At 36.8% G+C, this 16948-nt stretch overlaps 1 protein-coding gene across 5 annotated transcripts in view; it reads right to left on the reverse strand.

The window, feature by feature from the left end:
* CEP350 (centrosomal protein 350) overlaps window positions 1-16948 on the reverse strand; it is a 151024-nt gene that overhangs the window by 53080 nt on the left and 80996 nt on the right. For all 5 annotated transcript variants that reach the window (XM_032862723.1, XM_032862726.1, XM_032862724.1 and 2 more), the window contains exons 22-25: window positions 12149-12318; window positions 8170-8366; window positions 7390-7574; window positions 6804-6891 (exon numbers count right to left, since the gene is read on the reverse strand). In XM_032862723.1, coding sequence (XP_032718614.1) covers window positions 6804-6891; window positions 7390-7574; window positions 8170-8366; window positions 12149-12318 — 640 coding nt within the window. The remainder of the gene's footprint in view (window positions 1-6803; window positions 6892-7389; window positions 7575-8169; window positions 8367-12148; window positions 12319-16948) is intronic.

Below are 16948 nucleotides of genomic sequence, written 5' to 3' on the forward strand. Positions count from 1 at the left end.
TTTTTATTTTGTGAAGAAATAAAACATTACAGATAAAACCAGTATGCAATCTCATATCCTCAGAGGTAACCACTACCATGGTATATATCCTTCCAGCACATTCTTTTAAAATTCTTCTACAGTTATTTGTACTTAACCTGCAAAAAACAAACTGTTTGGTTTGTATGTTTTTAAGTATTTTATAAATAATATCACACACATATATTTTCAACCTTGCCTTATTTACTGGACATTGCTCTTGACACATCTCTGTGTTGACTTACATCTAACTGTTGCATAACATTAGAGGCATAGAATATTTCATGTATCCATTACCCCTACGTGTGGATAAAGTTGTTGTTGGTCATTATTCCAAACAATGCTACAATGAACAACTTATAGTTTTTGTCTTGGCACATGTATGATTTTCTCTAGAGCAGCAGTTCTTGAAGAGTGGACCATGGACACTAGAGGATTCCCAAGGTCCTTTCAGGGGATTCTCAGAGTCAAATAATCTTTATAATACTAAGACACTAAATTGCCTTCGTTCACTCTCTCATGAGAATACAATGGCATTGTATGCTTTTAAAGAAAATAACTATCTTCCAAAAAAATTTATTATTTAGATTTTTGCAAATCTATTGTCTGGCTTGATTTTTTGAAACATTATGCATCAGTCATTTGGAAAATGTCGGTTCACTGAGTTATGCAGATCTTTCAAATGTTGCCATATTTCATTATACAGTATAAAAAAATCACATTCTTTCACATCACCAGAGATCTCAAAAGAAAAGTTCTTTAGCTTTAGGTGTTGGACAGAAATTTTCCAAAATTTTTACTTGAAAGTCTGAATTTTGTCACTGGCAACAAATACTGTTACAGCTGTTTTCTATAAAGTAACAGGGACAATTTGTTCATTTTTGAGAAAATGACTGTCAAGTATACGAATCTGAATAGTTTGTCTCTGAATAATTCTTTCAAGGAAAAATGATATTCCATGAAAAAAAATCGTTAGGTCAGCTTGCAACTCAACTGCCCAAAGGCCTTTCCTTGAGTTAATCACGGTCCTCTGGTTTTCTGGCCAAAGTGCCTATTTGTGGGCTTCCTATGTCATGCAGGGTATGACAATGAAAGTACTCAAAGGTCAACACTCAGCAAAATTAGTAATTTTTACTACTTATCAAGACATTCTTCAGTAAAACTGGTGCTTTTTCTTTGTTTCACTGCGTGTGGCACTGAAAAATATGATGATTACTAGTATAGTTTGGGACCACTGCCCTGATTCGTACTAAGGCACTGGCAGTTGTACCCACCACAGTTTTTGTTTGTTTGTTTGTTTTAATTTTGTTTATTCGTTTGACAGACTGAGATCACAAGTAGGCAGAGAGGCAGGCAGAGAGAGAGGAAAGCAGGCTCCCAGCTGAGCAGAGCCCGATGCGGGACTTGATCCCAGGACCTGAGATCATGACCTGAGCCGAAGGCAGAGGCTTAACCCCCTGAGCCACCCAGGGCCCCCACCATTGTTTTTGTACCACTTAGTACAAATGTCGAACATGAAAAGGGCAAATTCATATCCCACTATTAGGAAAACAGTTTTGACCTTCGTGACCCCAGAGCTCCACAAAGCACATTTTGAAAAGCTGCTATTAGCTTGGGCCTGAGTTTCTGAACCAAATTAATGTATAAATCCACCCAATCCAAGCCTAGAAAAGAAACTGTTTCACGGGGATTCCTGAGGAAAGATGTTTGCTTTTCTTTTCAGAAAGCTGTAAGTTTATACAAACTGTTCACTTTAAAACGGTTAGGGGTATACGTGGATTATACTTTAAAACGGTTGTTTTATGTTATATGAAATTTATTTCAAAAAAAAAAAAAAGAATATGACATAGGAAAATATGTTCTCTCTTGTTTTGGATACAGCTGTGCAAAGACATGTGGCCAAAGTGGTTACAGAATCTCATTACCGGTCAAAATAATTCTTATGATACAACAGCAGTAAATATCTTAGTACATATATCCTTCCACGCCAGTGATTTTATTTCTGTAGGGTCACTTCCCAGGGGTAGGTAGTTAGATCAGAGTGGTTTTTGCACATTTATTTAAGAAAATATTCTGAAGTACTATAGGGATATCTGGGTGGCTTGGCTGGTTAGGTGGCCAACTCTTGATTTTGGCTCAGGTCATGATCTCAGTGTCCTGGGATCGAGCCCCACATCAGACTCTGCTCAGCAGGGAGCCTCCTTGAGGATTCTCTCTCTCTCTCTCTCTCTCTCTCTCTCTATCCTTACTCCTGTCCCCTCCCCACTCACATGCTCATTCACTGTCTCTCTAAAATAAAGAAATAAATCTTTAAAAATAATTTATGAGAATGGTAGCATACTGTACATATTCTTTTGCATCTTGCTTTTCTATAAAAACCAGTATTACGATTTTTGATAAAGATCTACTGCTGTAACTATTTAATACGATAGTCACAGCTCCATAGCCATTTAAATTAAAAGTAAGTAAAATTAAAATTTCAGTTTCTCAGTTGCACTAGCCATGTTTTAAGTATCAAAAACTATATGCGACTCATAACTACTGTATTGGAGAGCAAAAATACAGAACGTTAATTATTTCAGAAATCTCTGTTGAACAGTGCTGATATGTAATGCATTCATTTCCTGCAGGGTTGTACTTGCTTGTAGGAATATGCTTTGTTTTATCTATTCTCTTAATGAAAGGATTAAGCTGTTTCCATTTTCCCCTGTGTATGTGTGAGAACTTCTCAACTATATACAAAGACGCAGAACTGCGGACTCACAGACTATATGTGTTGTCAACATGACCAGATACAGTCAAACTGCTCCAAAGTGGTTACACCAGTCACCACTCCTACAGGTACAAAGACCTTAGGTGACAAAACTGGAAACTTAAAAGGCTTCCAACTCAGTCTCCCCCTCAAACCATTTGCCTGTTCTTAAGCAGCACAGACAGAAGGCTAAGGAACTACATACCAGAAACCTCTCAGCAGCAAAGGAGATATCCCCACAGTCTTTCATGCTGGTATACCTGGCTTTCAACTGAAATTCCTGGAAGATTACAACCTAGGGTCGATGAGAAGCAGGAGGAGACTGAGGCCTACCAACTCTACAACCCAATACTAATCCAGCATAGTTCCTTAATGGATTTAAGTGAACCGCTGAGCACTCTAACAGCACAGGAGAAGAAAAAACAAGTTCACTCTGCGGGGGAGATAACATCATCTGGAGCCTCTGCAGTTATTTATACAGTAGCCAGCATTTGATAAAAAATTACTCTTAAGAGATTCTTTTTTCTTTTTTAAAAGATTTTATTTATTTATTTGACAGAGATCACAAACAGGTAGAGAGGCAGGTGGGGGGCAGGGGGAGCAGGCTCCATGCTGAGCAGAGTCTGATGTGGGGCTCAATCCCAGGACCCTGGGATCATGACCTGAGCCAAAGACAGAGGTTTTAACCCATTGAGCCACCCAGATGCCCACTCTTAAGAGATTCTTAATAATAGAGAACAAACTGAGGGCTGATGGAGGGAGGAGGGTGGAGGCGGGCTAGATGGGTGATAGCTATGAAGATGGCACTTGTGCTGAGCATTGGGTGTTGTTATACATAAATGATGAATCACTTTCCTCCTGAAACCAATACTGCACTGGATGCTACTAACTAGAATTTAAATTTAAAAAATGAAGAAAAAAACTATTAGACATGCAAAGAAAAAGAATCATATGATAACAGAAAATAGAGAGAAAATAGGAGCAAACACACAGATGTCAAAATATCTAGTTACCAGACAAGAAAGCTGAAATGACTATGAATAATGTGATCAAAAAATAAGGGAAAAAACAGAGGGGCATGTGGGTGGCTCAGTGGGTTAAAGCCTCTGCCTTTGGCTCAGGTCATGATCCCAGGGTCCTGGGATTGAGCCCCACATCAGACTCTCTGCTCAGCAGGGAGCCTGCTTCCCCCTCTCTCTCTGCCTGCCTCTCTGCCTGCTTGTGATCTCTTTCTGTCAAATAAATAAATAAAAATCTTAAAAAAAAAAAACAACCCACCAGAACAGAAATACTGAAGAAAAGGTAAACAGAGAATTAAAATCTATAAAAAAGATGGAGTGCCTAGGTGGCTCAGTCAGTTAACTGTGCAGACACTTGGTTTTGGCTCAGGTCAGATCCTGAGATCAAGCTCCACATTGGGCTCCACGCTCAGTGCAGTCTGCTCAAGATTGTCTCTCTTCGTCTCCCTCTGCCCCTCCCCCCAACTCTTGCACTCTCTAAAAATAAATAAAATCTTTTAAAAAGCTATCAAAAAGAAGAAAAGAGATATTATAGAACAAAAAAAAACACAACTCATTAAGAACTCATTGGATGACTAACAAGACACATGACAGAGCAGAATATACAACTAATTAATTTGAAAACAGATCAACAGAAACTCTCTAAATTGAGAGCATGTGGGGGTTTTGTTTGTTTGTTTCTAGAGAGTGATATAAAACCAAAACAGAGCAGAAGAGAAATACGTTAAATGGTCAGAAGGTCTAACATATCTCTACTTGGAGTTTCTGAAGAAAAGCAGAGAGAGAGTGAGGCAGAACACATGAAGAGATTGTTTTCAAAAACTTAAATACAACAAACAACAAATTCAAGATGCTTAGTAAATCCTAACAGTATGAGTAGAAAAAGAAATCACACCTAAGCACATCTGAAAAAAATCTACGACAAATTTTTAAAAATCTTAAAACAGCCTTCAAAAAATTAAGACAACTGACCTCTCCATAAAAACACTGGAAACTAGTAGACAATGGAAAATATCTTTTAAAATGCCAAAAGAAAATAATTCTATGCCTAATAAAAATATCTTTCAAGGGACACCTGGGTGGCTTAGCTGGTTAAGCCTCTGCCTTCAGGTCAGGTCATGATCTCAGGGTCCTGGGATCCAGCCCTGTATAGGGCTCTCTGCTCAGCAGGGAGCCTGCTTCCCCCTCTCTCTCTGCCTGCCTCTCTGGCTACTTGAGGTCTCTCTAATACATAAATAAAATCTTTTTAAAAAATCTTTCAAAAATGAAGGTAAAACAAGTAAACTTTCAAAATAACAAAAACTAAATGGGCTATCAGCAGTCATGCAGTAAAATATTAGATTCATCAAAATCCAAAGGTTTGTTCTTCAAAGCACATTATCAAGAAAAGTGAAAACTTGGGGTGCCTGGGTGGCTCAGTGAGGTAAGCATGGGACTCTTAATTTTGGCTCAGGTCATGATATCAGGATCATGAGATCAAGCCCCATATTGGGCTCCACAACTGACACAGAGCCTGTTTAAGATTCTGCCTCCCCTCTCCACTCCCATGCCCCCACCAGCCCCTCTTTGCTCGCTCTCTCTTTAAATAAATAAATAAATAAGAAAGTGAAAACACAACCACACAGAATGAGAGAAAATACTGGTAAATCTAGCTGTTATTCTACTTTACAAACAGAAAGCTATTGTAATGTAAAAAGTTACTTATTTTAACTAAAAAATTTTTAAGTTATTTTGAAACCAATTTTCCTGGATAAAAAAGATATAACTTCTTTGAAAAAATTCCAAATTTCTATTTTATTTTTTAAAAATTATTATGAGAGAGTGAGAGAGGAGAGGAAAGGGCAGAGGTCAAGGGAGAGAATCAGTTGCACGTTGAGTGGAGCCAGATGTGGGGCTGGATCTCACATCCCTGAGATCATGAACTGCGCCAAAATCAAGAGTCAGATGTTTGATCAACTGAACCACCCAGGTGCCCCCAAAATTCCAAATTTTTAAAGTTCATACAATCAGTGATGTTTCCTTGGGGTGAACGTATATTAAAACAAAACAAAACTACTTGAGCAATAATCCAATCTATAACTTAAATGATTATATTCCCACAGATCATCCAACATAGGGGTCAGGAGCTTGCATGAGATCAATAAAGGAAAAGAAAACTAGAATCCACTGAATACTTACTAGGCACTGTGAAAACATTTTACACATTACCTCATTTTAATCCTCATAACCACCATATGAAGTATTATCTTACTCCTACAGGTGAGGAAATTAAGTCTCAGAGAGTTACTTAAACTTGGCCATTATATTACACAGCTGTAAGTGACAAAGCTAGAATTTAGATAACAGCTAACATTCATTGAGCATTTCCCACTGTGCCAAAATCGACTGTAAAATTTATTATATGTATTAACTAATTTATTCTTTCCAAAAATCCGACAAAGTATGTTATCATTATTATCCTTGGTTTAGAGAGAAACTGAGGCACAGAGAAATCAGATAACTTGTCCAAGATTATGAAAATAATAATTGGTAGATTTAGGATTTTAACCCTGGCAATCTGATTCTGGAGCTTGAATTCTTAACCACTAAACCATGTTACCTCTCCCAGATTCCAACCTGAGGTGTTTGAGTTCACTCAGCCAAAATATTCAACAATTTGTAATGAGTATGTCCTAAAATCCATTTTGGGAAAAATACTGACTAAAAAATTAATCCAAAGAGACTCATTTACAAATAACTTAGTTTTTAAATATGCATTTCACACTATTTAACAAAGGAAGGCAGGTTCAACTCTACATTGTATTAAGTTAGTAGTGACACAAATTAGAAATATAGCAGACTACCAAGAAAGCAATCTCTGTAACTACTGTGGTATAGGCAAAGACAGTGGCAAATATCACATAAATGACACGTAAGGTGATAATAAGAAAAAGAGGTCAGGCAAAATAATAGATTCCACCATCTAACTTGCCTTAGGAGAAATTCTCTTAAAGACTGTTTTTCTTCTAACATACCTTCTCTTGCTGCAACCTTAAAAGCAAACCACGCTGTTTCTTCCGAAGTGGGGGCATTTTATCATCTTCTCCTTTGTCTCGTAGATGTCTGCAAATATTTCACATTGAGACAAAGAGTTGATTAAATTTCTATTATAATGTCAAGAATTCTCTACCACTGAAAAGTCTCTGAAACAATTTAACATTTTCAAACATGGAAAACATGCAGCAAAGCCTACCCCATCAAATATTTTATTGCACATATAATATATGCAAACTCTAGACTGTGTCCTTTGAAGATACAATTGCTTTGAGAAATTTATAACACGGTAAAGGAATTAAGTGTAAATAGTAATATGAGAGTCAGGTGATAAAAAAGAAATGCAAAGAGAATGTTATGAGAAGGGAGGTCTGAACAGCAACAGGATTCAAAGACGACTGCCAGATTTCTAGGTTAAGAAACTGGATTGGTGAAAAAAAAAAAAAAGAAACGGGATTGGTCAAATTAAATTAAATGAAGAAACAAAAACAGCTTTAAAGACAAAGCATTTCCTTGGATAGAAGAAGAAATTGGAAAGCGAAAACTATGTTCACTGAAACAACTTACTTTTTCTGATGCTCTAGCCAGGCTAATTCAGCCTTAGTTTTCTCCTTCAAGGCCTTCTCACGGAGACGCAAGAGTGAAGACTGGTGAGCCGCCCTCATTTCCTCTTCTTTCATATACTGTCGAACCATCTCCATAGTAAATTTAGAAAAACTATCTTGTCCTCCTGAGAATGGCATGCTCAGCTCCTAAGTGGAGATTTTATTTCAAGTTTATCATTACCTAAGCCTTTGGAACTTAAAATTAATTTTGTTAAAAGAGGCATGTACTTATAAAATATATGTATAAAAAAAGGGTGCTGACCATGTCAGAGAACTCGCTTCAAAAAAGGCACACGAGAGGGAGTAACACTCATCAGCTAATTTATTCAGCAACTGAAGTTTTAACAAACAACTACATAAGCCAGGTATTGTCCCAGGGGTATAAAGTTGGGTAAGAACTGTCCCTGTTGTCCAGAAGGCTAACAATTTAGCAAGGTGATATGGACTTTTAAAACGGAATAAAATGTTGTAAGAGTGAAGCAAATGAAACATTAGAGACATACACTGGCTCTAATCCTGAAAGGCCGCCTCCATTACTCCAAGGAGTAAGTCTATGTTGTACTTTGTAAAGGAAGCAAAGCCAGATTCTATAGCAAAAATTTGTATAGCTCTAAAATTGCTATCTTAGGAAAATCATTCTGGTAGATGACACCTGAGTTCAAGCACAAAACATATGGTCCTATCTTTGAGAGAACATATCCACAGCTCTTTATGAAGTAATCACAAGTAAACTGAAGCACACCTTGGCAGAAGACAGTGTTGTCTTTTCTGGAGAGGTTTCATCATCAGAGTCATCATGATGGCCTCTCTTCTTTTCCATGTTAAACCTGCGATGACTCTCAGAAGGTAGTAAAGATCGAAATGATTTTTCTTCTATTTCATCTTCTGTCATAGATTCATCGAATTTCAGGGAATATTCTGTTGCAATAGAAGTAGAATCTAAAAGAATTTGGAACAAGTAGATTTTATCATTGTAATGGTTTTCAGTAAGTATTCATTAATAGCCCTTGCTGTCTCGTTATGGGACAACCTAATAAATTCAGGGAATTGATGGCTAACAATTAATAGGCATGGCAATAAAAATTCACTGAACTATCCAAAAATATGAGTACAAGATATATGGTAAAAGTGTAATACACTATATATAAACAGCTCTAACAAACCAATTAGAAAACTAATAATCCTACAGAAAAATGAGAAATAGTCATGATCAACTGCATCACAAAGAGAATATGAATGGTCAAAATAAAGTAAAAAAAAAAAAGTTTAACATTATTAGCAAAGAAATGCATATTAAAATTTTTTTAGAATTCATCAATACCATGGTAATTTAAAACATGATGGCTCTTGTGTGCCTTTGACATGCACTCCTCACCTCCAATCCTTTTCTTATTTGGACAGCCTTACCTTCCAGTACTATAAGACATTCCAGGTTCATTTTGTATTTTCCCTGTCCAGTCCTAGAATCAGTCATTTCTCCAAAGAGCTCTCATCTAATTTGTTTCATTAGAGAGTATTTAGAAACCACAATTATGGATACTGGTTATTCTTTTTTTTTTTTTTTTTAAGATTTTATTTATTTATTTGAGAGAGAAAGACCAGAGTGAGAGAGAGAGCAAGGTGTGGAGGGGCAGAGGGAGAAGGAAAAGCAGGCTCTCAGCCAAGGAGGGAGCCTGATGTAGGGCTTGATCCTAGGACATTGGGATCATGGCCTGAGCCAAAGGCAGATACTTAACCGACTGAGACACGCAGGCACCCTGGCACTGGGTCACTCTTGTTACTACTAGAGCATCATGGTTTCTTCCCTCTGTCAGTGGCCAGAGCTAGATGAAGTATGCATGTATACTAACCAATGTACAAACACACACACACACACACACACACACAGTAGTTCCTGTATCCATCCATCCATCCAAAGATGGATTCAGACTGATGTCACTGACTCTAAACCAGCACCACAGGGTTCATTCCAGTCTTCCTTTCTTGTGTATCTAATATCCTTCTCCACCGAGAAACCTGGCTCTTACCAAACAACATCAATTTACTTATTTGTTCAACCCCAATACATACATAAGAACTGTTTACCTGTAGCCCTGTGAAAAGCTCATTTACCAATTAGAATACAGTGTTTAATAAAAGAAATCAGACTCAAAAAACACATACTGTATGATTCCACTTACATTATTTTCAAATAGGCAAAGTGAAAGTCCAAGTACAGAAAGCCCATCAGGGGATGCTTGGGGCTGTCCTTAGGGAGGGCAGTTGAATGCAAAGGGTCATGGGAAAATGTGGGGGGTAATATATCCTAAATCTTGAGTCTGACTGTGATTACGTGGGTGTCTATCACACAGTTGTCAAACTCATTGTACTATGTGTTTGAAATGACTGTAATAAATCCATAAAATTGATTTAAAAATTTAAAGAAAGCCAAGAGAAGACAGTAGCTGACAAATATAAAGAAGGAATCTTATCCAGGAACTTTCTGAGGAAATGAGAGTCCAATTCACATTTTTTGTTTACCTCTACTAAAACAAATATAAAATCAGAAACTTCCAGGGCTGATTTAATAACTTAATAAAGACAAATATCACACACACACAAAAAAGAATACAGTGTTTATATTCTGCTCTCTTTATATTTAGGTTTACAATTTCCACTCAAAACTGCCATTTTCCAAAATTACTTAGGTCAGCTCCTTTTTCTTCCACCTTCTTCAGTGTGGTTATGCCATACATTTGTAATAAAGTTAGATTCCTTTGTCATAGACTGCATTCTATTCTAGGATCCCCAACATCCTGGTTGATGTGTGTGTGTGTTTAGTTTGCACATGCTGAAATTACCCTTTGTGATATACAGCTCTAGGGTTCTGAAAAATGCACAGCATCTGTCAGTACATAAAGAACCGTACAGGATATCCCTTACATAAGTTGCTTCACACTTAAAGTTCTCCTGTGCATCTCCTTTGTAGTTTAACAACTTCCTCTTTTACCTAACAGTTGAGAACCATTAATATGTTTTCCTACCCTAAAGTTTTGCCTATTCCAGAATGTCATATAAATGGAATCATACACTATGTAGCCTTCTGCAGCTTGCTTCTTTTGCTTAGTAAAATTCACTTGAAATTCATCTGTTACGTTGCATGAATAAATAGCTTGTTCCTTTTAATCACTGAATAGTATTCCACTGTACAGATGAACCAGTTTGCTTATCCATTCTCTTTGTAAGACATTTGGTGGCTTCTAGTTGTTAGCAATAATGAAAAATGGTGCTATGAACATTAGTGTATAGGCTTTTGTGAGGATCTAAGTTTTCAATTCATTTGCCTAGGCATGTGATTGATGGATTATTATAAGACACTGAAAATGTCTTACAAAGCAGCTGTACCATTTTGCATTCTCATCAGCAACGAATTCAAGTTCCCGTTGCTCTGCATCTTTACCGCCACCACTTTGTTGTCAGCTTTTTGGATTTTAGCCATTCTAACAGGTATGTTGTAGTATCTCATTGTGATTTTAATCTTCATTTCCCGAACACATGATATTGAACACCTTTCCTAAATCTACTTGCCATTTGCATAGTTCCTTTAATGAAGTGTCTGTTCAGATCTTATGCACATTTTTAAATAGGGTTGATGATTTTCTTGTTGTTGAGTCTTAGGGGTCCTTTATATAATTCTGGATATTAAGTCCTTATGTGATTTACAAATATTTCTAACAGTCTATGGATTCTCTTTTCAACTCTCTTAACAGTGTTTTTCACAGAGCAGTTTTTTTAATTTAAACAAGCATAGCTTATCAATTTTTCTCTTTCAGAGATTGTAGTTCCAGTGTTGTGTTCTAAGAGGTCACTGCTAAACAAAAGATGAGTTGGCTTTTCTCCTACATACAGGTTTTTAAAATGGTGTCGTTTCTTTGGCTCTTGGTTGTCCTGTGGACTTTAGTTGCCTTAGCTCTCCAGACCCCTAACTTCACTTCTTCCACGAGGGAAGACTACTGGACTCCATGGCACACAGCCTAGAGACTGCCTTCAGGCAGTAAGCTGGAACAGTCATAGTGCACCTCATCTGCTTTTCATCTCTCATGAATCAATAGCATTCACTGCCTGATGTTCAATATCTTAAAAATAGTTATTTCATATGTTTTGTCTGATATTTGTTTTAGGAGGGAGGGTAAATCTGATCCTCTTCCTCCACTGTGGTCAGAAGTATAAGTTCAAGTAATTTAATTTTATATTGTTTAAAGAAGCGAAATATATCAAAAAGTCGTAGCTCATGACATTTCAGATTAATCACTTGTCAGTGATAAATCTGCAGTTATTGGAGCCAGGCACCATGGCAAACAGCCTGAGAACAACATTAAGTCACGGATGGTTACTATCCTGAGACTCAAAGACACTTTCAATAAATTTGTCTTCACTATTTTAATTACAAGCACTATTATTAAGATAAAATTTTACAGAGATTAAATTCATCCTGTAGGAGAAAATTAACAGATAATTTCTTTGTTTTCCTGTATCCTTTATTTCTCTCATTATGTGGAAGTTGTCATTATGAAGTCATTATAGCTTTGAAGTAGTTTCACCTAGATACACTTAATATCAGATTCAGATACACAAACACACACACACTACCATGGTCTAACTAGCTCAGTGACAAGTATCTCAAAGGGTTCTGGAAGCCTCCCCAAACAAGTAACTATACACACACCTGCAAGAAACATTACCTTTCTCATCAGGAAGAGATGGCACACTGTCACTTCGCAGAGAATCATCTACAACAGTCTGAACCTGTTCATCAATAGAATTCTCCATCTTTTCACCATGAAGTTTCCTCTCATTTTCCTTAGAAGATGGCACTGAAGGGCTTTCTTGACGGCTGCTACCACTACTACTTCTGTTTATAGATATTATAGAAACAAACAAAAAAAAAGTGATAAGGTTCGGAAATTCAAAGTAAATTTATTTGGCAAGGGGAATGCGCTTCATGATCAAGATATGAAATGATGAAAAGTAACATAAAACATAAAATGCAAAGTGGACAGAGATCTGAGAAGAAACTGTTGTAGAAAAGAGAATGGCTTCACTCTTAAATAGTCATGAAAAGCAAGCACTAATCCCAGGCTATCACTTCCCCTTTTCCTTTCATTTTAAAATCAAAATCAAGGAAAAGGGGCCTCTATTTGGCTGTTTCAACTTCCTTACTTTTCATCAACATCACAATTAATCACAATCAGCTTAATTCCAACTACTATAATCCTTCTTTCAAACTCAACCTAAACTTGAATTCCCAAATCCAATGGATAATTTTTCTGCAATATTATATGGTCTTTATCTCTACCTCCTTCTTTAAAAGCTCCACTGGCTAAAGCAAATGTAGTAAAATGTTAATATCAGTATAATGTGGATAAAAAATATTTAGGAACCTGTATTATTCTTGCAATATTTTTGTAAGCTTGAAATTATTATCAAAATTAAATGTTAAGAAAAAGACTTTTCTTTCTTACACTCCTTTCTATCCTCACCAGCTTTTCTACCTCCTGAAACAGTTTTTCTGTTTCTTTCATGTCCTTTGAATTTTCCTGGCTTTCCTTAAAATGATGGTGATTCCCAGAGTTTTGTTGTTGGTCCCTTTCTCTTTTTTGCTACCTACTGTCCCCTGGCAATCTTATGCATCTCTGTAATTTCAACTACTATCATTCAGATTGAGCCTTAAATCTGTATCAACTAGTTCTGCCTTTCCCTGACTTTAGTTAGCCTCAAATTTCCAAATGCTTAGTGAATTTGTTTTTTTTCTTTTATTTTTTTTATTGTGTTTAGTTAGCCAACATATAGTACACCATTAGTTTTCAATACAGTATTCAACGATTCATTAGTTGTATATAAGGTCAGTGTTTTCCTTCCTCCCCCTTTGCTTTCCTTAGTTTATTCATTCATTTAAATATACATAGAAAGAGAGAGAGCCAATTACAAGCCATGTCTTAAGATCCTCTCCATAAGCTATGTCCTCTTCTGAAATGCCTTTCCTTCCCTGCCTACCTATTTAAGACTGTTCTGCCTCCCTGATTTAAGACTCAGTTCAAGTATCATTTCTGTAAAGTGCTCAATTACTCTACTTAGCAGTTATGTGCCAATCATTCACCCAGTAAACATGTAGTAAACTGCCTATTGCGTGCTAGGTATTTTGCTAAGTATAGTACGGTCTTCACTAGGATGGCTGTAGTAAAAAAGAGAGATAATAACAAATGTTGGTGAGGATGTAAAAAAAAATAAATTTTTAGTGGGAATGTGAAGTGGAACAGCTGTTTCCAAAAAGTTAAAGAGGTATTTTATGACCCAGCAATCCCTCTTCTAAGTGTATACCCAAAAGAAATGAAAATGTATGTCCACACAAAAACTTTTATATACAGGTATGTAGCAGCACTATTCATAATAGTAAAAAAATAGAAGCAATCCAATGTCTATCAACTGATGGTAAATAAAATGTGGGATATCCATACAAGAGAATATTATTTGGCCTATAAAGGAATAATATACTAATATGTGATAGATAAACCTTAAAAACATTATACTAAGTCAAAGAACCAGTCACAAAGGACCACACATTGTATGATGCCATTTATATGAAATGTCCAAAAGAGACAAATCCACAGAGAACAGATATACAAAGTAGGTTAGTGGTTGCCAGAAGCTGAAGAGAGAGCAAAAGAAATGACTAATGGGTATGGGCCTTCTTTTTGGGGTGATGAAAATGAAGACCTCAAACAATTTCTAGTGTACTCCATAACTGACAAAGTAACAAGAGACAGAAGGTGGTAAAGGCTCAAACAGTTATATAAGGAGTGCTATGGGAGAACACAGAAGGGATATCTAAAGCAGACTAAGGGTAACACTGACTCGTGGAGGGGAGTAAAAGTAAATTAAATGAAATAGAGTGGGGAAGTTCTAGAAAGAAGGCATATCTTGGAGAAGTCCATGATGGCAAAGGAGTAAGAGACCTTAGTTTTGTCTGGTCCCAGGAATTCAGGTAGGTAGCTATTAAATCATTCTGAATACCTGTGAATTCAACTGAAGATCTAAGAAAAGAATAGCTACAAGTCCACAAACAGAAAAGCAACCACTTTCTGCAAGAATGATAAGACAGAAAAAAATCACCTCAAAAAAGAGAGCAAGAGGCAGTACTGAATTCCAGGGACCTAATCAGTATGGATATAAGTAAGATGTTGGAACTGGAGTTCAGGATAACAATTATAAAGATATGAGCTGGGCTTGAAAAGAGCATAGAGAACACTAGAGAATCCCTACCTGGAGAAATAAAAGAACTAAAATCTAATCAAGTTGAAACAGAAAAGACTATTAATGAGATGCAATAAAAAATGGAGGCTCGGGGCGCCTGGGTGGCTCAGTGCGCCTGGGTGGCTCAGTAGGTTAAAGCCTCTGCCTTTGGCTCAGGTCGTGATCCTAGGGTCCTGGGGTCGAGCCCCACGTCAGGCTCTCTGCTCAGCGGGGAGCCTGCTTCCCTTCCTCTCCCTGCCTGCCTCTCTGCCTACTTACGATCTGTCTGCCAAATAAATAAATAAAACCTTTAAAAAAAAAAAATGGAGGCTCTAACTGCTAGGATGAATTAGGCAGAAGAGAGAAATAGTAATATAGAAGACAAAATGATGGAGAATAAAGAAGCTGAGAAAAAGAGAGATAAACAACTATTGGATCACGAGGGGAGAATTTGAGGCATAAGTGATAAGCAAAACAGCATCAGAATAATTGGGATTCCAGAAGAAGAGGAAAGAGGGAGAGTGGGGCAAAAGGTATACCAGAGCAAACGAGAGCACAAAACGTCCCTAATCTGGGGAAGGAAAAAGGCATTCAAGTTTAGGAGGCACATGAGAATCCCCCTCAAAATCAGTAAAAAAGGTCAACACCTCAACATATAATAGTGAAACTTGCAAATCTCAGAGAAAAAGAGAAAATTCTGAAAGCAGCTCAGAACAAGAGGTTCGTTACCTACAAGGGTAGGTATTTGACTGGAAGCAGCCCTATCCACAGAGACCTGGCAGGACAGAAAGGTCTGGCGTGATAAACTCAGGGTGCTAAATGAGAAAAATACGCAGCTAAGAATACTTAATCCGTTAAGGCTGTCATTCAAAATAGAAGGAGAGATAAAAAGCTTCCAGAACAAACAGAAACTTAAAGATTTTGTGATCACTAAACCAGCCCTGCAAGAAATATTAAAGAAGATCCTTTAAGTGAAGAGAGAGCCCCAAAGTAACATAACCAGAAAGGAACAAAGAAAATATACAGAAACAGTGATTTTATAGGTAAGACAATGGCACTAAATTCCTATCTTTCAATAGTTACACTGTAAAGGGGCTAAATGCTCCAATCAAGAGACACAGGGTATCAGACTGGCTAAAAAAGCAAGACCCATCAATATGTGTCAACGAGAGATTCATTTTAGACTCAAGGACACTTCCAGATTGAAAGTGAGGAGCTGGAAAACCATGTATCATGCTAATGGACATCAAAAGAAAGCTAGGGTAGCAATCCTTATATCAGACAAATTAGATTTTAAACCAAAGACTGTAATAAAAGATGAATAAGGACACTATATTATAATTAAATTGTCTATCCAATAAGAAAATCTAACAACTGTAAATATTTATGCCTCTAACATAGGAGCAGCCAATTATACAAACCAATTTATAACAAAAAGAAACTCATCGGTAATAATACAGTAATAGTAGGGGACTTTAACACTCCACTCACTGGAATGGACAGATCATCTAAGTAGAATATCAACAAGGAAACAAGAGCCTTGAATGACACACTGGACCAGATGGACTTCACAGATAATATTCCAAGGATTCCATCCTAAAGCAACAGAATATACATTCTTCTTGAGTAAACATGGAACATTCTCCAGAAAAGATCACATACTGGGTCACAAATCAGGTCTCAACCTGTACCAGAAGACTGAGATCATTCTTTGCATATTTTCAGACCACAATGCTTTGAAACTGGAACTTAATCACAAGAGGAAATTTGGAAAGAACTCAAGCATGTGGAGGCTGAAGAGCATCCTACTAAAGAATGAATGGGTTAAAAAAAAAGAAGAAGAAGAAGAATGAGTGGGTCAACCAGGAAATTAAAGAACAACTTTTTTAGCAAAGGTGGTCCTAAGAGGGAAGTATATAGCAATACAAGCCTTTCTCAAGAAACAAGAAAAGTCTCAAATATACAACCTAACCTTATACCTAATGGAGCTGGAGAAAGAACAGCAAATAAAGCCTAAGTCCAGCAGGAAAAGAGAATTAATAAAGATTAGAGCAGAAACCAATGAAATAAAAACCAAAAGAACAGGAGAACAGATCAATGAAAGCAGGATCTGATTCTTTGAAAGAATTAATAAAATTGAAAAAAACCTTAGTCAGACTTATAAAAAAGAAAAGAGAAAGGACTCAAACAAATAAAATCATGAATGAAAGAGGAGAGATCACAACCAATACCGAAGAAACACAAACAATTAA

The sequence above is a fragment of the Lontra canadensis genome, unplaced genomic scaffold (genome assembly GCF_010015895.1).
Source record: "Lontra canadensis isolate GAN:19392208 unplaced genomic scaffold, GSC_riverotter_1.0 scaffold24, whole genome shotgun sequence".
Classification (NCBI taxonomy): domain Eukaryota; kingdom Metazoa; phylum Chordata; class Mammalia; order Carnivora; family Mustelidae; genus Lontra; species Lontra canadensis.